Source organism: Lutra lutra, chromosome 5 (genome assembly GCF_902655055.1).
Source record: "Lutra lutra chromosome 5, mLutLut1.2, whole genome shotgun sequence".
NCBI classification, from domain to species: domain Eukaryota; kingdom Metazoa; phylum Chordata; class Mammalia; order Carnivora; family Mustelidae; genus Lutra; species Lutra lutra.
Window position 1 is genome coordinate 121,889,923 of NC_062282.1, and position 24,071 is coordinate 121,913,993.

At 36.7% G+C, this 24,071-nt stretch overlaps 1 protein-coding gene and 1 non-coding gene across 3 annotated transcripts in view; both read left to right on the forward strand.

The window, feature by feature from the left end:
- LNPEP (leucyl and cystinyl aminopeptidase) overlaps window positions 1–24,071 on the forward strand; it is a 108,111-nt gene that overhangs the window by 23,135 nt on the left and 60,905 nt on the right. For both annotated transcript variants that reach the window (XM_047731278.1, XM_047731279.1), the window contains exons 2-4: window positions 14,251–15,091; window positions 19,763–19,901; window positions 21,217–21,348. In XM_047731278.1, coding sequence (XP_047587234.1) covers window positions 14,251–15,091; window positions 19,763–19,901; window positions 21,217–21,348 — 1,112 coding nt within the window. The remainder of the gene's footprint in view (window positions 1–14,250; window positions 15,092–19,762; window positions 19,902–21,216; window positions 21,349–24,071) is intronic.
- Window positions 3,007–3,140, forward strand: LOC125101462 (small nucleolar RNA SNORA13). The gene has a single exon (XR_007127860.1). It is a non-coding gene; the product is annotated as a small nucleolar RNA SNORA13 (small nucleolar RNA).

Here is a 24,071-nt window from a genome sequence, read left to right on the forward strand (position 1 = left end):
ACATAAGTTAAGAGGACACCTACTTTGTTGAGGTAAAAATTTTTCTTTCATTAAAGGAAATTTCTCTCTTTTTTTTATTCTTGTTTTACAATTAAGGTTTGTATTAAACTACAGATATTTATGTATCCCTCTCCTTGATCCTTTATATTCAGTTCTTTATCTGAAGCATTTCAGGCTTCTTTAGGTGCTGTGGCCCTTGTTTGTGTTTGATACTCTTTGGTCATTAGCTTTCTTTAATAGAATGAATGCCTCCTTTTCATCTTAAATGTTCTTGATATTTAAAATAATGTGCTTCATAGCTGCAACATAAAGCTAGCCAGTTCATCTTATTTGCTTCTTCCCTTCTGAACTAAAATGTTGGCTTTTGCTTATAGGACACAAAACTGCACAGAAAAAAAAACCCCATGATGAGACTCAGAGCATACAGTGTGGTGTAGAATTTGAAGATGGTGAAAAATGTATTGACTGAGTGTTTTAGTTTGGTAAAGTGAAATGGATGGCTATGTAATGCTGCCCTTTAGGTTGTTTTAATCAGAAAGTGTGAGCATTATGTAAATTTAAATTGCCTTCTTATAAATTGTAGCTGTCATTAGTTATCTGAGTTTTATTGTGTAAATGCAATCATAGTAAATGAGCATGGCCTTAAGATACACTTGATCCCTAGAGATATTTTGGGAAGGGTTGTAGTATCTTTACAATCAAGGCAGCCATTTGGCAAATATCTCAGCAGTCAGAGGACTTAAGATATAAAACCCGTGTATTAAAATCTCTGTGAAACAGATAGAATTATCTCAAGTTACCCTGTTCCATACTGGCTGAAATCCTCTATGGACCATGCTGATGCGGAGCTTAAAAGACATCAGGAGGCCAGAATTGTTGATTATACTATCCTTTGGTATTTGTGGCACAGAAGACAAAATGGGGTTTCTGGACTTGACTTATTTTATGAATTTATTTACTGATGTTTGCTGTGGGTGACATAGAAGCATCACCTTTTATAGTAAAAGGTGTGAGGCGGGAGATTGTACTGGTGAATCTTAAAGAGAAATGCTAGTGTACTTGACTGAAAAGTAGAAGATGTATTTATTTGCTTATGATTTTGAAGCTCCTACTGTAATTATTTAATATATGAGCAATAAACTATTAATGTAGCACCTCACAGTTTGCAGAGTGTCGTGACCCATTTATCTGATTTGACCTGTGATCATCTAAGCAGATGGGGCAGCCATTATCTCCATTTTACCTGTAAGAAAACTGAGACCCTAACAGCATACTTAAGTGGTGGAGCCAGAATCAGAAGCCACAAGTTCCTCAGCACTAAACTCTGTGCCCCCTGAACCATAATCAATTTAAATTATATACAGGCTTTGAGGAAAGAGGAGGAAATGTAATAAGAAGTCCGAAGAATCAGTGTCTGGAAGAAATGAAACACAGTGTGACTCAAAGCCCCACAGCAGGTGTTAGAAGGGCCTTCTTACCTCATGGCTGGCATATTAATTCTATCTTATTCCAAGCTTCAGTAGACCTGGGTTTAGTCCTTGGAGAATCTATGAATGGACATGGAGGTAATTCTCACTAATTAATATTTACTTGTAATGTGTTGGCTGTTGCTGCTTTCGTTTCAGCATTTATTACAGCTGTTTTCCCTGCAGGGCGCCAGGGATACCAAGATGAATGAGAGAGAGCCCCTCCCTGGAGGAATTGTTTAAATGTGAAGCAAAATCTATAATTACAGTTCACCTATGCAGAACTTCCCTTCTTTATAGGTTAAACCAGGCCTTGGAATTTTTTAAAACCTTCTCGCCTTCAAACTATAATTCTGTAATAAGCAAAAAGTTACAGAATTAAAATGTAGAAAAATTCTAGAAAAATAAATGGAGCTGGTTTTTTGGAACTTCGTATTTCATCCTAAATGTGAAAGACTGTATAAGTATGTTGTGTGCACAACTATCATTTTTCAGTTTTGAGAGGCTGCCAGGGGTTTGTAGTGTGGAAAGAGTGAGGTGAGTCATGATTTGGGAATGATTGTTTTGATCTCTCCCTGTAGGCCCTATAGAACATTGGCAGGGCAGCCAGAGTAATTAACACTGCACAGTCTAATTATAAACACAACTCTGTGGACAGTGGTGACCAAAGAAGAAAGCCTGTACTGGATAAATAATCACGTTGGCAGGATTCCTTGCAAATGATGACTAGATAATGTCAAGTTTACATAAATCAAGTTGCTTTTCCCTACATTGTCTCATGAGTTACAACAGGGGACAAAGGTATTATCTGTGAAAGTCTCACTCGCTTATTTTTTTAAGGGCCCATTTAAGCATTTCTTTATTGCAATCCTTCTAACCTTTTCATCCTGAGAGAACAGTTGACATCTTAATTTTTATGGTGTGCTATTTTAAGGAGAGTAGGGTAATGGGTCACAGTAGGATATTTGTTCCCTTTAATAGTTGAATTGATTTTAAAAAGGTGAAAGAAACTAGGGATTTGAAAAGACTACATTGGACTAGTGTAATAAAGAGGGAGGAAAGAGAGTCTTTTGGGCTGAGGAGAGTGAAGAGGGTGGGCTAGGAGTAAACTGTGAAGTGGCTGCAACAGCCATGCATGCTTGAGAGAAACTGAGACGTATATTACACATATATGGTCTCACATACTGGTCAGAGGCAGCGCAGGCACTCTGCCGTGGTTGTATGTGTCTAAGGATTTGTTGATGCATGAGGAATGGTCTAGTTAGTTTAAATATAGGTTTGGTCATTGACTCCCTGAGATTTAGAACAAAGGTGTTTGTTGGCTGTGGAGTTTGGTTTCACAAAACTGTAACCTGAACTACTGCAGGATGGTTTTATTTCTGCAGAATGAACCTCAGAGTTGTGATTTACCCCCAAATAAATTGAACACTTTAAATCAAATGCTTAAAAAACGAGGCCCTTTTTTTTTTTCCTTTTCCTTTTTCTTATTGAGAAGTACTCATTAAAATTTTAAATGGACACTTAAAAAGATATTTTTTGCAGCCTTTGTGTTGTCCATTCACTTTTGGAAACTACTGAACGTGGTGTCAAAAAAGGTGGAAACTAAATGCTTTGCAGCCTTTTCCTGTCCTTGAATTGGATACTGTTGGTGTAGGAGCTGCATAAGTAACAGTTGATGCTTTTACATTAATTTGTTTACACATGTACTCTTGGGTTTTCTGTTAAATGTATAGTTTCTTTTAAAGGGTTTTCAGAAAGATTTCTCTTTTTAAGAAAACAATATACAAAAATCTAAATTTAGAAATAGATGAGTTAAGTACAGTTTTTTTGCATAAGAATGCTTTTTTTTTTTTTTTTACTGTTGAAGAGATTATAAGAGGTTTCCTTTAAATAGCTCTCCAATTTCTTTTAAGTACTTGGATTTACAAAAAACAAACAACAACAACACCCCCGCCCAAAACCCTAGCTTTTTATTTTAAGAGGTGGGGGAATACATATGGATCTTTTAATTGTCTGAAATTTTAATATTCGAAAACATATGGATGTTGCTAGCATTATCACTCGCTAAATTATTTTGTGTTTATCAGATACTCTCAGAAGAGGTACAGACAGAAGGCTGTGGGGCTTGTGAAAGAGAATTTATGTCTCTAGCCCAAGACCCATTTCTGATTTGTCTTTTACATGAACCTAACTAGACTTTTGAGAAATGAAAAATTGGTCTTGGAGATCCATGAGGACCTGACATAATGTTTACTGAAGCTGTTTCTGGGAGAATATGATTAAGAACCAGTAATATTACTTTCCTGCTCTCTAGCATTTTTTGCTTTATTAATTTTCTGTTGTATCTGTTTTCTATTTCATTGATTTCTGCTTTGTTCTTTATTATTTCTATTCTTTTTACTTTCTTAGGGTGGAAACTTGTATCATTGATTTTAAACCTCTTTCTAGTAAAGGTATTTAAAGCAGTAGATTTCTCTCAATTTTTAAAATTAAAATTTTTTATTATTTATTTCATAGTTTCTAAATTCTTAGTGGTTTATTCTTTGACTTGTGAATAATTTAGAAGTTTGTTTTCTGTTTTCCAAATATCTAGAGATCGTCTAGATGATTTATTACTATTGGTTTTTAAAAATTATTTCTATTATGATCAGAGTTCATAGTCTAAAAAAACTCTTTAAGTATTTTATTATTTTTTTAAAGATTTCATTTATTTGTCAGAGAAAGAGAGAGAGAGCAAAAAAAAGCAGGGGCTGCTGCAGGCAGAGGGAGAAGCAGGCTCCCCACTGAGCAGGGAGCCTGATGAGGAACTTGATACCAGGACCCTGGGATTATGACCTAAGCTGAAGGCAGATGCTCAACCCACTGAGCCACCTAGGCATCCCTCTTTCAGTCTTTTAGAGGTTATTGAGATTTATTTTATAGCCCAGTATATGGCCCACCTTGGTGACTGTTACATAGATATTCTGCAGTTGTTTGGTGTAATGTTCTATAAATGTCTTTTAGGCCAAATTAGTTGATAGTATTGTTTAGATATTCTGTGGCTTGCCTACTTGTTGCCTACTTGCCTACAAGTTGTCTACTTGTTTGATTAATTATGAAGAGAAAGATAATAGAATCTCCAATTATGGTTGGAGATGTTTCTGTTTCTTGAGTTTTGCCATTTTCTATTTTGAATTTGAAAGCTCTCTTATTAGGTACATCCATATTTAAGCTTGGTATCTTATCCTGATGAATTTCTTTAATCAAAATTTTATTCTGATTTGTTAATCTATTTGTGTCCTTAAATTTAAAAGGTATCTCATATTAGACAGTATATAAGTTGAGTCTTGCTTTTTTTTTTTTTTAAGATTTATTTATTTGACAGAGAGAGAGAGGTCACAAGCAGGCAGAGAGGCAGGCAGAGAGAGGGCAGGGGAAGCAGGCTCCCTGTGGAGCAGAGAGCCTGATGTGGGGCTCAATCCCACGACTCTGGGATCATGACCTGAGCCGAAGGCAGAGGCTTAACCCACTGAGCCACCCAGGCGCCCCGAGTCTTGCTTTTTTTAAATCCAGTGCAATAATCCCTGTCCTTTAGTTGGAACTCTTAATCCATTTACAGTTGATGAAATTATTCATGTGGTTGTGTTTAAATCTGCCATTTTGCTATCCTTTTTATTTGTCCATTTTGTTTTTGTTTCTGTTTCTTTTCTAATGCTGGCTTTGGGGTTAATTGGGTATTTTTTAAGTATTTCATTTTATTTTCTTTACTAGTTTTTTAGCTGTCTTTTAAATTACATTTTTATTGATTACTCTAGGGTTAATAATATGTATCCTTAACTTATTAAAGTCTTTTTATTGTGAATATTATGCCATTTAACATTTTGTACCTGACCCTTCTGCCTTCTTACTTTATACCACCTCCTTCTCACTGGACACTTACCATTTCCCCTTCTCAGTTCACAGGTATAATTTAATTCCTCTTATCCACCCTCTATTCTTTGTGCTCTTGTATTTTTTTATTTTTATATATGTTAAAAACACATATTATCTTACTTTTAAATAGCTTTAATATACAGTGTTTTAAGGAAATTTTAAGCAGAATTAAGAGAATAAACTTATTTTTAATGACTTACTCATTATTTCTAGTATTCTTTCCTTCCCACGGATCTGAGTTTCTATCTGGTATAATTTCCCTCCAGGCTAAAGAACCTCCTAGTAGTATCTTGAAGTGCACATCTGCTTGAAATTAGTTCTCTCAGCTTTTATATATTTGAGAAGATCTTTATCTCATTTTTGAGGGATATTTTCATCGGATATAGAATTCTGAGTTGGTAATTTTTTTTCTTGCAGTGCCTTAAAAATGTTCTTCTGCCATCTTCTGGCCCCCATTGTCGTGATAAAAAGTTAGTGTTCTTTGTATTATTTTTGTCCTGTTTTTAGGCTTTCGGAAGACTTTGTCTTTGGTGTTCAGCAGTTCGACTGTGATGTAGCTAGATATGATTTTCTTTGTATTTATTGTTTTTGGAGTTTGATGACCTTTTTGGATCTGGTAAATAGTGTTTTCACCAAACTTAATAAAATTTTAACTTTTGTGTCTTCAAATATTTTTTCTGCTTTATTTTCAGAGTCTTTTTTTTTTTCAGAGTCTTTTGGGGCTCCTATGACATATGTGTTAGACATTCTGATACTGTTCTGTAAAATTCTGATGCTGTATTCATTTTTCTTCAGTCTTTTTTTTTTTCCCCCAGTTTCTCAAATTGGTAATTGCTAGTGATCTGTCAAGTTCATGGACTGTTTTCCTCTGCCATCTCTGATCTATTATTAAGTCCATTCCATGAGTTTTTTATTTTAATTATTGAACCTTTCAGTCCTAGAATTTCCATTCCCCCACCCCCCATTTGATTCCCTTTTTTTGTAGTTTCAGTTTCTCTGTTGAGAGTCTCATCTGTTCATGTATTCTCCTTTGTTGTTTGAAAACATTTTCGTTTATTTAAGACATATTTCAAATAGTAGCTCTGAAGTTTTTATGAAGTGCAGTATCTGGACCAAGTTAAAGTCAGTTTCTAATGACTTATTTTTTCTTATGGGTCACATTTCTTGTTTTGTTGAATGTCTAGTAATGTTTTTATTATTGAATAGTGTTGATACATTGTAGAGATGCTGATTTAAAAAAAAATTCTTTGTAGAGTGGTGTTTGTTTTAATAGTTTAATTACTGGCTGATGGCCCTGTATAGGTTTGCTGGGGACTATCTGTGGAAAGCTCAAGTTTTTCTCAGGCTCCTCTAACTTAGCACAATTCTGCCCCCAGATTCTTTTTGCTCCATGGGTTTTGTTAGGGCTTGGTTTTAAATTTTGTTAATGTATTGGTCTTATTCTAGGGTGTGCTTTTCCCCTTAAAGTGAAGTCTTTCTAGCTTTTTAAATTGATGTGCAGAGTTTCATAGTTCTCTTTCTTCAGGTTGGGTTAGACTGGCAATGTTTTCCTATCCTGCTTGACCTCTAGTAGTTCCACTCCATATTAACCTTATTACAGCCACTCTTAGGTAAGCCTTATGTAGTTATGCCCAGCTTTGGTTAAGGACTCTCAGGTAACCCTATACAAACTTATGTGGTCCCCACTCTGCACAGTTCTGTCCTCTCCAGTGTCTTGTCTCTGCCACCAGCCCTGTTCGACTTGGACTCTATCTAATCATAATAAAATTAGAAAGTATTCCCAAAGCAGAGAAGCAGGCAAATGTAAGCTCATGTTATTGCTCATTTATCCAGTAACTAAAAATAATTGCATCATTTTGTCTAGGTAATAGTTGCTTATGAGAATAAAAGAAGTTTGGTATCAGTAACTGTGTCATATTGGAAGTAGAAGTCTCTCACAGCATTTTTATGTGTTGAAGTGAACTTTAGAGGTAACTTGAAAGGGAAAATTACATTTTAGTCTCTTCTACATCTAAATAGTGAGCATATGGTACTTATGAACTGACCATTTCTCTCTGATCTTCCTGCCTCCCACCTCTAGTCTTCCATTCACTGTGGTCTTGTCTATTCACAAGAGAGACAAGGTGGGAAGGGGGAACAGAAGAAAGAAAGACCTTACTTGGGTCATGCATCATAGGTTGTGATCTTGGACCTATCAATTGGAAAATTAAATGTGGTTTTTGAAACAGCACTACACAGAAGTAGGAACACATATAGGACTTTCTGTGTTAGTATTTTATTACACTGCTCATACATTGAAGGGTAAGCAAACATGGTGTATCGGGGAAAGGGGCTGCTGAGAACGTCTTGAAAAGTTGTCCTCTGTTAGTGACTACTCTTCAGATTCTGGTGAGAAAATGCTGTATCTAAGCATGTAACTTAGCAGAAGCATTGTGATAAATAGGAAAGATTTTCTTTGAGTGTATCTGTTGAGGAGGAGTGGGATAATGTTTTGTCAGATCAGAACTGTACAGAAAAATCACTGTTTTTGTTCTAAATTCTAGTTGTTTTCTTTCCTTTTTAAGGTTAAACTTTTAAAAAATAAAGTCTCTTTTTGATGGCAGAGGATTGCTTATTGGGGAAATAATTACTGAATTTGATAACTAGCCATCACTCAGAAATTTTATGAAGTTTCCATTTGGCAGTGATCTAGAAGATATAAAAGCTATCTCATGCTTGAAGCTTTTAGCTCTGTTTAAGTATGTCTGGAAGGCCTCTGAAGAAGCATAATTCTTTATTGTTAAGGCCCAATTTGAATATAGCAAGTTGTTTTATTACCTAATTGAATATAGCAATCTTGCATCTGCCCAAAAAGCCTTGTTGAAATCAGGCCTATTCTTTTCAAGTTGTTTTGCCTTGTTGGTTTGAAAATACACTCCATTTCATTTCATTTTCTCAGAAAATGTAATGGTAGCTTCAAGGGATTAAAGTTGTGGGAAGTTTTCTTGTTTTAATTCGAGTTGCTCACCACATTGTTTGCCATAGCTTTCCTTTTTGTTGTGTTTTCTAAATTGAATCCCTCTGTTAATCACTTTCTCTCTTGCCAGCACCTCTTGTGCATTTTCCTCTTAACTTTTCACCATATTCTCTCTATACATTGAATACCGAATTAACCCATCTGCTTTCTCTACTCTTTAAAATTTTTTTGGCATTTATATTTTCCTTTTTGTAATTGTGGTAAAATACACATAACACACTTTTTCTTCTTGTAGACTTGGGCTGGTAAGTACTGCCAAAGGCATTTATGGAGACTGGTAGTACAACAAATTCTGCTGGGCATACTGAACTTCTCAGCCATACTCTGTCCTTGCATCATCCTTCCCTGGTCCTCTGGTATGGCTTCTGTACTTTATTTTTGTCCTTAAGCCACCTATGCCTTCTGCACAACTGCCTTGGAGCAGATGGCCTTGATTCTTCCATCACAGAGAACATGGAGGCGCTCTGTGTTCACATCCAACCTTTTCATGCGCTTAAACATTTTTCTTCTCTGTCTTTACTTTCTGTCTCCCAGGCTCAGAGGAGAAGTGCCTCATTCCCATCAAGGTTAATCTGTCTACTGGAGTTTTTGTGACGTCTTCCTACTCCTCTGGGATGTTATTCCAGCATTTCCTCTTGTCCACTCCTTTACCTCCACATTTTGTCATTCATTACTTTTCCTTCATGCTTAAGTTGTTTCCATCTTAAAGACGGACAAATAAGCAAAAAACAAAACAAAAGAACTTAACTCTTCTCTGCACCATCTTTTCTTCTTCTTAAGATTTTATTTATTTATTTGACAGAGAGATCACAAGTAGGCAGAGAGGCAGGCAGAGAGAGAGGAGGAAGCAGACTGTCCATTTAGCAGAGAGCCCGATGCAGCACTCGATCCCAGGACCCTGAGACCATGACCTGAGCCAAAGGCAGAGGCTTAACCCACTGAGCCACCCAGGCGCCCTGTGCCATCTTTTCTTTGAGTTTGACCCTGTGTTTCTTTTTTTTTTTTCCTTGACTCGTCACTATGTACCTTGAAGGAATGGTCCTCAGCTCTTGCCTTCCCATGTTAATTTCCCATTCTTTGGACTGTTGAAGTTAGGCTTTCATTCCCACTATGCCCCCTGAAGGTGCTCTACAAAAAGTCACTGGTTCCCTGGTTGCCAAATCTGGTGACCTCTCTAGGCCTCATTTTCTGTGACCTTTCTAAGACGTTTAATGCTGACCACTTCCTTCATGAAAACTTCTTTGTTTTCTGGGATACTACTTCCTGATTTTCCTACCTGTGGCACACTCCTCCTTACTCTCCTTTTCTGCACCTCTTCCTCTGCCCATGTCTTCAGCGCTGATGCTCTCTTTTACCTCCCTTTCAGTAGTGTCACTCATCTGCATGGTTTTCGTTTTGTATACCCAGGTGATTCTGAAATCTGAATATTCCACGCAGATCCCTGTTTTGAATCCAGGTATTCAAAATGACCTGATCCTCATAACAGTCCTAAAATAGTTCTGCTTTCCACATTTATAGGTGAGGAAACTGAAGTGAAGGGATGTTTGGTTATCTCTTTGAGGTCAAGCAGTCAGTAGAAGAGGCAGAATTTGAACTTCTTTCTAAAGTGAGGTCTTTAACTCTGTAATATGCTGTTAATTAAACAGCACCTGGCTATCTGAGAGATGTATTAAATATGTCATGCCCCATAACAAATGCCATCCCTAACTCCGTTCTCATTATTCCTCCTCTTACACTCTCCCCTGCAACAAAACAAAACAAACAAAAAAGCCAAGAGAGAGAATTTGAAAACTATAAACTCAATCTCAATGAATGGCATTCTTCCAGTTATCCAAGCCAGAATGTGTATCAGGAATTGACGTAGACTTCTCTCTGTCGCTCCATCTTACAGACCTGTCTGGCCCAAGGAAGCCTCAGTTCCTGGGTATTTTCCCTTTTTAACAGGACTTATAATCATTCCCTCCACTTTTTCTGCTGTCATAGTTGAGAACTTCATATTGACCTGGATTGCCATTATAGTGACAATCTAACTCATTGCTTCCCATATTACCTGAGCTGAATAATAGAGGTTTTTAATTTTTTAAAATTTTTAATCTGTTGCAGAAGTTTTATAGCATTTAAAAATACGAATTATTGGAAAGCTGAAGTGAAAAACACAAGTGAACTATGAGCTCCATTTTTTAAATAATTAAATTTGATAGCCATAAAATAATTGACAAACTGCTATGAAAGTTTTTAAATACTAATCATCCACATATATCCTGTCACAGAGAGATAACAGTTTGTGGATTGACACTGATCCACAGACAACATTGAGGAGCACTGGTTCATGGTATCTGAGGAAGAGAAATGTCTTCAGTTATCTCAGATTACCAGATGGGCTCATTTATTTAAAATGGAAACATGTCAGTTAGGATGTTCTTTGCTTCTGGCTTATAGATAGCATGTATATATGGATTAAGAGGTTTTAGAAAATTTCCTGTTTCTGTCGGGTCCCTTCTTTTAATATAACTAAATCCATTAGAGCAAGGGGTAATCATGTTCCATTACAGTTTAATGCTAAGATCAAAGCGTATCGATTTAGGAGTCCAAAGCAAAATAAATTTTTTTAAGGTTTTATTTATTTATTTGACAGAGAGAGACACAGCAAGAGAGGGAACACAAGCAGGTGGAATGGGAGAGGGAGAGGCAGGCTTCCTGCAGAGCAAGGAGCCCGATGCAGGGAGCCCGACGCAGGGCTCCGTCTCAGGACCCTGCGATCATGACCTGAGCCGAAGGCAGATGCTTAACCCACCGAGCCACCCAGGTGCCCCCAAAGCAAAATTTTCTTAAATAAGTTGGAAGTATAGTCTTCATGGGTTACCTATAACAAGAATGATTTCCCCTGGTTTCATATATTTAATTTGATATTGTACATATATACAAAAATTTCCCTTTAATGTGCAATAAATTATAGCAGATGAGTCAATATATTCTACTTCTGAAAGATTAAAATTCTACATAGCTATTAATCTAAATAGGTGATAAATAACAAAAGTAGGGTATTTGGATTTGTTAGACCTCTGACTAAACCCTTATCACAAGATTTGTAGTAAATGAAATACAGACAGGTGATGCTTAAATGGTCAGAACACTACCTGCCTTTAAAAAAAGGCACTGCTGAGGAATCAAAACACACAAAACCAAAGTTCCAAGGGGATGTGAATTCAAGAGTGGGTGTGCTCTAAGTTAACTGAAGTTATGCCTAGAGTTAGTTTAGAAATTGATTAAATAAAAAAAGCCAAACTGTGCCGACCTCCTTTTTGTCTATATCAGGTCTGACACAGAACAAAACAATATGGGCAAATGCTAAGAGAACATAATTTTCCTATATGAGGTTTAAAAAAAAGTCAGAAAAAGCCTTTCAGATATTTTAAAAAAGCAAATTAAGCAATTAAGCTTCAGCACTGTGCCAGGACTAAAAACTACACAGAAAATTTCTAACCATTAGGAGTTCATTAAGAGTTAAAAAAGTTCTTTTTAAGTTCAGTTATAGCAATATTTGCTCTGTTAAAGAAGTAAATGACCTCCAAACACAGTTAACCATCAAAAAACAAAACAAAACAAAACAAAACAAAACAAAAAAAACCCCAACACTTTGTCATGAGAAGTAGAAGTACTATCTGATGTGTAGGAGATGAAATGCCTAAAGCAGGATTTTATAGTCACTCTTCTTCCATTTGTAGGTGATTCACAGGAGGTGGGAAAGTGGCAGCTTGCTAAACCCACCCCTAGAATGTGACCAAACGTTTTATTCAAAGAAAACTTATAAAGTAGTAGCATGGCTTGTATGGAAGTTCAGGATAGAGAGGAGGTAGGAAAATGTAACCTCGTTGGGTTCTCTGTGCTCCCCAAAGCAGAAAGGGGTGACGTGTAGGGGAAAGAAAGTTTCTTTTTTAAATGTAATTTTTTAAAAAGGAGAAACAAAAAGAAAATAACTTTTCTTAATTTATATCGTAGCAACTGAATCTGAGTTATGGAATAACATGTTCACCTGGTAGCCTGGGATGGAAGGGAGAAATGATGATATTGCTGGCAAGGGGAACAGGGAGAACAGGCACGTGGAGGATAGTTTGAAACAGCAATGTGTTGTTCTCAGAAGAGGAAGCAGTTTGAAGCGGCGAGTCCAGCCAGGAATGAAGTGTCTGTTGCCGGCTGGGATGTGACCATAGAGAAGGCTGAAACCGGTGCTTCTCAAGTGGATGTGCACATGAATCACTTGAGGATTTGCTAAAATTCTGTCTCAGGAAAGGGACTTGAGAGTCTGCTCTTCCCTAAAGTTGCAAGGTGTTGCTGATGGCCTGGTCCACAGACCACACTTGGTTCAAGACTCAATTTTGTCCTAATATTTACTGATATTTTGTTTCATGGATTATGAGTTCCCACTGTTCAGTGTTTGTTGGATAATGCAAAATACATGGCATTTCTGTTAAGGTAGATATTTAGATATTAAATAATTTTATATGTTTTGTTCTGATGATGGTAAAATAATACTCTTAGCAACTTTATCGCCAAGGGCAAAATAAATAATTTAGGTATAAACTCTTATTTTTATTGAATTAGCTGAATAAGATGATGCAGTATAATAATAGGAATAATCTAAAATTTGGAATTAGATTTTTAGACCTGGACTTCAGTATCAGTTGTGTGTTGAAACACCTGTGACTTAATGAAGCTGAATTAACCCATTTCTCTTTTTTGTTTTCTCATGTCTGAAATAGTTATACTTGCCATTTTATAGAATTGTTGTAAGGGTTAGAAATGATAATGTATGAAGTACCTAGCAGAGAAAGGTTAATGGAGGTTTCAATCACAAACTTTTGAGATCCCTTGAAGCTAAATTTCTACTATTCTTAAATAAAGAATATTGGGTGATCTTATCTTAGGAATGATTGATCTGTGTGTGATTTATTTACCCTTTTTACTTTTGTGTCTTGTTTTCTCATTTTTGCCAAGTAATGTTCTTTGTAGTTTATAAAGAGCTCTCCCTAACTCAAGATCCACTTATTCTCATGGTATATAATATGGTTGTTACAGAGGGGAATATGTTATATTTCTAAATGCTTTGGAAGCATGAAATAATAGGTTGGATTATGGTTGTATCTGGTTTTTAGAGTTCTTTCGTCTTATTTTTAAATGATTTCTTGATTATGGAAATTTTGTATATAATTTGCCACTTTTGGTTTGTTGTGAAATAGGAACATCCCCCTTATGGAGACAAAAAATAGCCCAGCCTCTTGCTTAACTATCATTCGAGCCTATAAATAGATACATCAGTTTGTGCTCCTCTGTAGGGAGAATCTTAGTGAAGATTCAGCGAAGAGACCCACAAGTGCCTTAGAAGTAGGATTGAGGCCTGTTAGGCAGGAATTCTGGTGGTTCTGGTGACCAAACCTCAGTCCTCCAGAAGGGGGACATAGAATGTGGGTGGGCACATCTCTGATCTGTGAGGACAGGCACAGCAGTTCTAAAGCCAGGGCCTCGAAGGGCCTTTAAAGCTCAAGACAAGGGCCCAGGTTGTTAGGCAGGAGTGTATTAAGGAAATTAGTATTTAGTCTCCACTGCCTTTTTTTGATACTAGCTCATTTATTTAGCTTTCTTGTTTCATGATTATGGTATACTTTTATTTATGCTTGAGTTTTTAATGGATGACACAAGGAAATTATAAGCACCTTATTTAATTCACTAGCTCTGAGATGGAAATAAGTCTTAGTGATAAAAAAGTTCTTAGATTAAATGTGGTTTTGATAGTAGGCATTTTATTAAAAAATTTTTTTTTCTAATTCTGTGCCTTGTCCTTATGTTTTGGTTGTTTAGATCTGCTTCAGCTCCCCAGGAATATGATTGAAAACAGCATGTTTGAGGAAGAACCAGATGTGGTAGATTTAGCCAAAGAGCCCTGTTTGCATCCTCTAGAGCCTGATGAGGTGGAATATGAGCCCCGGGGTTCACGACTGCTGGTGCGGGGTCTTGGTGAGCATGAGATGGATGAGGATGAAGAGGATTATGAGTCATCTGCGAAACTGCTGGGCATGTCCTTCATGAACAGAAGCTCAGGCCTTCGGAACAGTGCAGCCGGCTATAGGCCGAGCCCAGATGGGACTTGTTCCGTACTGTCTGCAAGGACCATGGCGGTCTGTGTTTTTCTTATTGTGGTTGCTGTTTCTATAATCATGGTGATTTATCTACTGCCCAGATGTACCTTTACCAAAGAAGGCTGCCATAAAAAAAACCAATCAATGAGACTAATTCAGCCACTTGCGACAAATGGAAAGGTGTTTCCATGGGCACAAGTCAGGCTTCCCACCACCATTATGCCACTACGCTATGAACTTAACCTACACCCAAACCTCACCTCGATGACATTCAAGGGTTCTGTGTCAATTTCACTTCAGGCTCTTCAGGCCACGTGGAATATCATTCTTCACAGCACAGGCCATAATATTTCGAGAGTGACCTTTATGTCAGCAGTTTCAAGCCAAGAAAAACAAGTTGAGGTCTTGGAATACCCATTTCATGAACAAATTGCCATTGTTGCCCCTGAAACCCTTCTCGAAGGACACAATTATACCTTGAAGATAGAGTATTCAGCGAATATATCTAGTTCTTACTATGGGTTTTATGGAATCTCCTACACAGATGAAAGTAATGAGAAAAAGTATGTAGCCTTCCTAAATGATTCTACTTCTTTGCTCTGTGATGACTTACATAATATGGATTCCTTTGCCCACACCAAGAGACATTAACTGGAATTTTTTTTTTTTTTTTTTTTTTTAGGAGGTTATGTGCAAAATAGTAGAATGGTGATTTGGAAGAATATACTATTTCTGTCTTAGTCAAAGCCGTTAGCAACTATGTCATGGAGGGACTTAGGCAGGTGGGTGGGAAGAAATAGATGAAGATTATATCAATTATAGTCTCTAGCACAAAATCTTAAGTTATTTTGAGCTTTTAATGCTGGTGAATCTAGTTTTCAGTCACCTCACGGGATCTCGGTGGATGCAAAAAAAAATATTGATTTTTTTTTTTTTTTAAGACTTATTTTCCTAACGTCCAGAGCTTTTAGGAGGTGCTTAGTGAGATGGAGAAAGAGGGCAGGAAGAACTGTTGTATGCTTACATATATCATTTTTAGTGTCCTTAATATTTGCTGTTCCTTAAAAAAGTCACTTGTTTTGGATTTCTGATGGAATTAAAAAAAAAAGTCTAGGAGAGACTTAATTTGGTTTTTAAAAAAGGTGATTCAAAACATAAAAGTATTCAGCCCCCTATTTAGACTGTTATTTTTCACTTGAATCTTAGTATTCACAGTATATAGTTCCAGTTTCTGGAAAGATACAGTGTATGCTGCATACAGGTTATTCTTAAGTAGCAATAATGTCATTTCTCTTAATGTACATGAAATCTTATTAGAGCTATTTAATTTGATTGGCACATTCTCTCATATTACTTTGTAAGCCAGTTTTTGAATTACTCAGATGCTAGCCATTTGGCAAATGTATGTTGGTGTATTGAGAAAAATAGAATAGTAATGAACATTTAAAATCTGTCTTAAGGAAATGGTTTGAACCTTCTTAAATGATGAAAGACAAAGCAAGATCTATATACCTATGCAGAAAAGTAATTTTTTTCCTTTGCCTTTATCTTAAAAAAAAAAAAAAGGGCATTCTGGAGCTTGCGTGAAATCTGATGTTAAAAATAAATTTATGATTGTGCGATGTGGGGATGGGTACTGCCACTGGTGAATGTGACCCACGATAGGTTCACACCCATTTCCTTTGTGGGTCAATGTTTCTTTCCTTTTTACTTTCACTCTGATCTAAAACTAGAACTTTACCTGTTCAAATGTCTCTATTAACAAAGAAAACTGAACTGTAATATAGTAAACAGGATTCCCCCCCAAAAGGGCAAATTTATAATTATGGCAGCTCATGGCTTCTTGCCTTCATTTCTCCCTTTATAATCATCATCTCTAGGAACTACAGGATATACATAAAAACAATGCAGACAAACCTGGGAGATAAATCCTGTAGTCATCTCTTCTAATCACATTATTGCCCTTGGAGTCCCTTGGGCCAACTACTATCTAATGGAAGGAATAAATGTATGGCAGAGAAAGGTGATTTGGGGTATGGTCACTTGTTGATTCTTGCCATGGGCTAGATCAAGTTGTGGAAAATGCTAGAAAAATAGAGAAGACAATTCCTTAAAAATAAGAAATAGAATATTATTTAAAAAGTGTTTTTAAATATATTAAAACAAGTTAGTATGTGAAATACTGCTGTTAAAAAAGTATATAAATCTGTTAACCTGCCTGCTTCAGTAAAATGAATGCCCCACATGGTTGTCTATCTTGATGGAAGGTAAGAGTTGCGAAGATTATTTACCTTTCAAGGTATCTGAGAACTGTAATTCAAAGCAATATTTTTGGTCTCTCTCCAACTTTTAATTTTGCATGATTCTATTAGAGAAATTTTTTGCATGCCCCCTCCAAAGTGTAGTAAGAATAATTACTTAAACAACTAGATAAAATAATTAAGGGATATGTTCCTTATTGATGGGAAAATCAGATTATATGTAAATGTCAAACATATATTTGTGGTCAGGAAACTTTACCGATGTCATCTAAGATGTAGACATCAGTGACCCTAAGATGTAGGGTCATTGAACTTGGAGTTCAGTCTAGAAGGTGTTGATGATATACTTAAGGTTCCAGATAATAAACTGATACTAAAAGAACTACTAAACAAATTTAGGATGGGGATGTGTTTTATTTCTTTGTCCTTCAGTTTTTCAGTCCTTTTTCTTGAACTCTTCAAGCATCCTCTTAACTGGTTTCCTGGCCTCCAAACTTGCCACTTTCCCCTACTCTTCTCTTGCCACATTCTTACACACAGTTTCCAGGCTCATATTTCTAGAAATACATGTTTAACCATGTTGATCTTTGGTTTAAGATCCTTTAGCACTTCCTCTTTTCTAATAGGATTCAGTTCAAGATTTTAACAGATCTGGCCCTTGTTTTATCTCCTATCCCTCACCTGCCATAACGAACTTCATGTGACTCTCCTGAATTCCAGTGATAATAATAATATTTACTGAGAACCGAAGTGCTAGAAACTTTTCCAAGCACTTTCTGTGTTTAGTCTTTGATCTTTTCAAACCCACTAAGAGGTGGATATTAATATTTCATTCATTTTACAGGTAATGAGGCAGAGGCACATAAAGCAACTCATCTAACATCTTATGGCTAGCAGGTAGCAGAGGGGGAACTCTGTCATTTTCACTAGAAGCCCTGTTCTTAACCACTATGATGTACTAGCTCCCTAGTTCACACCACCTTTTCATTTACCCATTGTTACTCCCAGTGGTTAGAATCTGTTGCATGACCCCCAGCTAATTCATAATTGTCTTCAGCACTTCAGGTAATGCTCAAAGTGCAGCTAGTATTTCTGAAAGCAAAGGAAATCACTAATGAAAACATAAGCTTCAGAGTATTCAACATAGATAGGATAGATTATAAGTATCCTCAAGCAGCAGCCTTCTCAAAGCGACTTTTATGTAAGAGTTATTATTGCATCCCTTTGAACAGTACTTTAAAATTTTCTTTGTCTCAGAACATTATAATCCAGTTTTTTTTTTTAATTTTTTTTTTTTTTTTTAATTTGTCAGAGAGAGAGGGAGAGAGAGCGAGCACAGGCAGACAGAATGGCAGGCAGAGGCAGAGGGAGAAGCAGGCTCCTGCTGAGCAAGGAGCCCGATGCGGGACTCGATCCCAGAACGCTGGGATCATGACCTGAGCCGAAGGCAGCTGCTTAACCAACTGAGCCACCCAGGCGTCCCTATAATCCAGTTTTTATCAAATAAAGCAGTGGTCTAAGTAGACTATATGCATGTTACGGATATCATTAAACTTTATCCCCGGTCCCTTGTGGCCCTGTTCCATAATTTTCTGTTAAGTAGGTAAGAATTTGGGAGTGAAGTGAAGAAATTGAGTATTAGCAACATAATATGTTTAAATTGTTTCTTGTATGTTGATTGCTATCTTTTGTGCAGTTTACTCAATGGAAACAATTATTTGGACAAATCCTTATGGGAACAAAAGCACGATAATTTTAAGTGTGAATGAAGAGTTATGACTATCTAGCATTGGTAATAAACATCTATGTTGGACTTTGTGCCAGACAAGTAGTTTTTATTTTGAATAGACTTAGTAGATTCTAACAAAACCCCTAACTGTTTGGCAGAGGATCCTACCTCAGTCCTAAGTTAATGAATAAGGAAACCGAGGAGTATGTTACTGATTTGCCTGAAGTCACATGGCTGGAAAAGTGCAGGGTTTGGGTCTTCTTACTCTAAATCCCACACTCTTTTCTGTATGTCTTTTCAAAGTGGAAACTAAGCCATAAGCAAGTGAGGCCATCATGTCCAGAGGGGTGATTGTACATGTGCCATATTGACTAGTACCTAAAATACATGCAACAGGGCCATACTTGCCCTGATTATGGCGGTGTTGGGATGATTTCCCAAATGCAGATCTCTTTTACTCCTCCGTTTTAATTGAAAATCTGATTTTTTCTTCTTTTTCTTTTTATGCTTTTCTCCCAGCTTTTAACTGAGGACTTTCGTATGATTTTAAGTCTCATGTGTTTTTGCTGTGCTGTAGGAAAGGGAGGAAATTTTTTTATTCACTTCTGAAGATTGTGAAGGAGACCATCATACTACAGAGCACCTAGGGTTTGTTTTTTTTGTTTGTTTGTTTTTTTAGTCTTCATGAAAGTGTAAGTGGTAAGTTTAAGGTTTAGTGTTGTGAAGCCAGAGTCTGGGTAGATGATTGATGGCAATTAATGACCACCTTTCATGCTGATGTCCATCTGAAACCTTTTTAAGACCTCAGTGGCCCACTGTAGGCTACCTTTATGGCTTTATCTCCAGCCATCCTGGACAGCCACCTCCAGTGTCTGAGTATCCATCACTCTATCTTGTGCTTCCCACTCTTTCTGCAGTGTCCTTTTTTCCCTTCTCCACCTTTTCAAATATTCCTCATTTTTTAAGACTGTTCAAATTTTGTCACCAGTTTCCATACGGTATCTCAACTACTACTCAGAATTTGTTTCCTATCCTTTGTTTCCACTGCTTTATTTTCATTATTAATGACATGGTTTACAGCCTGACAGGTGTCTATTCATCATATAACCTGTGCCTCTCCAAGCTGATTGCAGATCCTTTAATGACTGGGATTTACCAGGTTTATCTTAGTGTCCCTAGTACTTGGCAAGATGCCTTCAATAGTAGGTGCTCAATAACTGTGGATGAATTTACATTTGTTTTAGGTACTTTGCAGCAACTCAGTTTGAACCCCTGGCAGCAAGATCTGCTTTTCCTTGTTTTGATGAACCAGGATTTAAAGCCACATTTATCATCAGGATCATAAGGGATGAGCAATATACTGCTTTATCAAATATGCCTAAGGTACTGTTCTGTTCCTTAATGTAAAACCTTTGAGTGGATCTCTTTCTTTGTAATTAATACTTGATTTCCTCTTTGTGATAATGTTGAGAATGATTAAAATCATATACATTCTTATTCTTTCTTAAAATACTTAAGTAAAAGTTAAAATATACATTGGAATTAATTAAGAAGTCAGCCCAAGGAGCAGTTGAAGGAAGAGGAAGACCTGCTGGATGTGGAATGTGTGGGCAGGAAATGGAAGTGTGTGCCATATACTAAAGCTGTACAAATAATAATATTATATGAACTAGTACTAAAGATCACAGTGGTATTTTCTGAGATGTGTATTTGCTATTCTAAAAAGTGATACATGATAGTGTTGAGTCATGACTGACCTTGGTGTTTTATTGGTTATTTGAAAAATCTCTATGGTAATGTGGAGGTTTAACAAGAGCGTGTACCTCTTTCTTAGATGTAAATTCTGTGTGGGAGGCAGTGGGGATGAAACAAAGCAGAATTTCTTTTATGCTAAACAGAAGCTAGGGTTTTGGTTTTTTTCCTGACACATGAGTGGCCATGTGGAACCCATGTGCTTAGTAGAGAGGAACAGCCACATCTAACAGACTATGGAGTCAACCTTTGTAGATAAGAGAGGATGTGATCCGTCCTTCAATAGGGACATCACTTCAGCAGCTCCACTCCTAGCCATACTCTTCACCTTAATCTTCCTTTAAAAGAGGGGAGATACCTACTTGCCTAATATCCCAAAACGTATCTTAATTCATGGTCAGAAAATCTTGCAACGTTGTGTGCATTCTCTCATCTTGTATCTACTGCATACTTCTCTAGTGACTTATCACATTTGATTCTGCTAAGCCTTCTTAAGGTCATCAACATGGCACTTTAAAAAAGCTGTTTCAGATCTTTCAGAGGGATATCCCATTTGTAGCTCCTTCTTCTGAATTTGTAGCAGTAGAATGGAGCACTCCTACATCATAAGGAAGGATTTGGTTTTGGTGGTATTTTAAAGGGGAAAGACAGAACCACTGATATTCACTATTTCTAAGTTACATTTATTTAAAGTGGATCTTTTGAAATTAAAATTCCTTAAAGATTTTCACTGTACTCGGTATATTTGCATGATGAGGCACAATGGAGCAGGTGGAGAGTAAAGGCCATGCTCTGTTTAGAGTAAGAGTCATGCTCTCTTGTGCTGAGAGACTAAAATATGCCAACATCTTCCCTACTTGTGTCCTATTTGGATTTTCAATTTCTTAGTTTGTTATTGTGATTTATTCCCATAGTTACCTAGATATCTTTTCCCCTTTGCTTGTAGAATTCATCAGTCATCATGGAAGATGGACTCGTTCAAGATGAGTTTTCTGAGAGTGTGAAAATGAGCACTTACCTTGTTGCATTCATTGTTGGGGAGATGAAGAACCTGAGTCAGGATGTAAATGGAACCCTGGTATGTTGTTGTAGTAATTGTCTTGAAAGCCTATTTCATAAGAGGTTAAGAGAGATTCTTTAATAATTTCTGACAGCTGCTTTATGAAGGAAAATAAGCTTTTTAAAAAATTTTTAAATTTAAATTCAATTAACATAAAATATATTATTTGTTTCAGGGTACAAGTCCATGATTCATCAGTCTTATATAATACTCAGTGCTCCTTACAACGCATACCCTCCCCAGTGTCCATCACCCAGTTACCCCATCCCTACCCCACCCTCCCCTCCAGCAACCCTCTGTTTGTTTCCTATGATTTAGAGATCTTATGGTTTGTCTCCCTCTCTAGTTTTGTCTTGTTTCATTTCTTCCTCTCTTCTTGTTTCCTAAGTTCCACATAGGAAAATAAGCTTTTGGATCACAATTCTGACAACTTATGCTAGAAATGTTACTTTTTGCTTAGTTTTATTTTCTTTCATTAATTAAATACCCAAGTCAATAATTTTCAAGTTTCCTTTAATTTTACTTCTACAAGAGAATTCCAGTAAGACAGTATATGTATAACAAAGCTTCTATAACCGGGCTGCACAATATGGTAGTCAGGGGCTTTATGTGGTTTTTACATTTAAATTAACCAAAATTAGATGATAGCATCATGGCTGAATAAGGTGTCCCTCAGTCATGTCCTCTCACCCCAACAATAATTGACATCTGTTCATGGACAAAAATGGAAGCTGTGGGATCCAGCACCATATGCCAAAGGACCTGGGAGGAATCTTGCCCACCGATGCATCAGGTACTAGGCATACAGACCATGGTCCTGGCTGTGGACCCTGTAATGGCATGTGAAACAGCCCTAGCCCTCTTGGCCATGGTGTGGGAAACCTGAGAAATACTGTCTTAGATAGTAACACCTGGACAAAATAGCCTTTGTGGAAGTCCACATTTCTAGCCAAAAAGTTCAGCACTTTTGGAGGAAAGAAATGCAAGTTTGGATGCATTGGCAAGAGCAGTTACTAAAGAGTGGAGGAGGTGACTGCTACTTCAGATGTGAAGACAATGTAAAACTTCAAGGAACATGAAAAATCAAGAAAACATGACAACACCAGAGAATCACAATAGTCTTCCAGTAACAGATCCCAAAAACATGGAGATCTGATTTACCCAACAAAGAATTGAAAATAGCTTTTTTAAGGAAACTTAATGAGGTATAAGAAAACACAAAAAGATAATTCAGTGGAATCTAGAAACAAAACATGAACAAAATGAGAGTTGTAACAGATAGAGAAATCATAAAAAAGAATTTATTCTGGGGCTGAAAAATATAATGAGTGAAATTAAAAAAGGGGAAGTAGAGAACATCTGTAGTAGAATGGATCAAGCAAAAGAAAGAATCTGTGAGTTAGAGGACAGGAAAGTTGAGGGGCACTTGGATGGCTCATTTGGTTAAGCATCCAACTCTTGATTTCATTTAAGGTCATGAGCTCAGAGTCCTGGGATGGAGCCCCATGATGAGCTCCCCATGAACAGGGAGCATGCTCAAGGATTCCTCCTCTCCCCTTATCCCCCAGCCTGGCACATGCACTGCCCCCCCACCCCCAAATCTTTAAAAGAAAAAAAGACAAGCAGGAAAGTTGATATTATCCGGCAAGAGAACAAATAAAAATGGAGAAAAGACTGAAGAAAGCCTGATTTATAGGACACCATCCAAGAAACAATTTGTGAATTACTGGAGTTCCAAAAGGAAGAGATGGAGGAGGGGGGCAGAAAGCTTATTCAAAAGAAGTAATGGCTGACAGCTATCCAAATATGGTGAGAAATTTGGATAATCAAGTTTATGAAATTGACAGGTTATCAAGCAAACAGCTTGAAGAGAGACATGATAATAAAACTGTCAAAAAAATCAAAGAGAATCTTAAAAGGATCAAAAGAAGAGAAGCTTGTATCTTTCAAGGAATATGTCTATCAGTGGGTTTCTCTGCAGAGAACTTAGCAACTGTAAGAGAGTCAGATGATTCAAGGTGCTGAAAGAAAGAACTGCCAGTCAAAATACTCTTGTCTGACAAAGTTTTCCTATAGAAATGAGAGATAGACTTTCCCAGACAAAAGCTGAAGGAGTCCTTCACCAGTAGCTCTCCCTTAAAAAGTACTGAAAGGAGTGCTTCCAGTTGAAATAAAAGGACACTAATTAGTAAAATGAAAATATATGAAAATACACAACACACTGGTAAAGGTAAGTATATAGCCAAATTTAGAATACTCTTTTATAGTATCATATGGTGGTGTATGCATCCAACAGAATGTATAAAAAGCAGTTCTGAGAAGGATGTTTTGAGTGATAAATGCCTATGTTAAGAAACAAGAAAGATCCCAAATAAACAACCTGACTTTATACCTCAAGGAACCAGAAAAAGAACAAACTAAATTCAAAGTTAACAGAAGAAAGGAAATAACAAAGATCAGAATACAAATAAGTGAAAGAGGTAACAGAGAAACATGAGAAAAGATCAGTGAAACTGGAGCCAGGTTTTTTGTTTGTTTGTTTGTTTGTTTGTTTTGAAAAATAAAAATGACAGACCTTTACTTGGACTAAGGAGACATAAGATTCAAAATTGGAAATGAAAGAGGCATTACCATTGATAACACAGAAATACAAAGGAACATAAGAGACTACTATGAACAATTATAGGCCAATAAAATGGATAATCTAGAGAAAATGGATAAATTCCTAGAAACATACAACC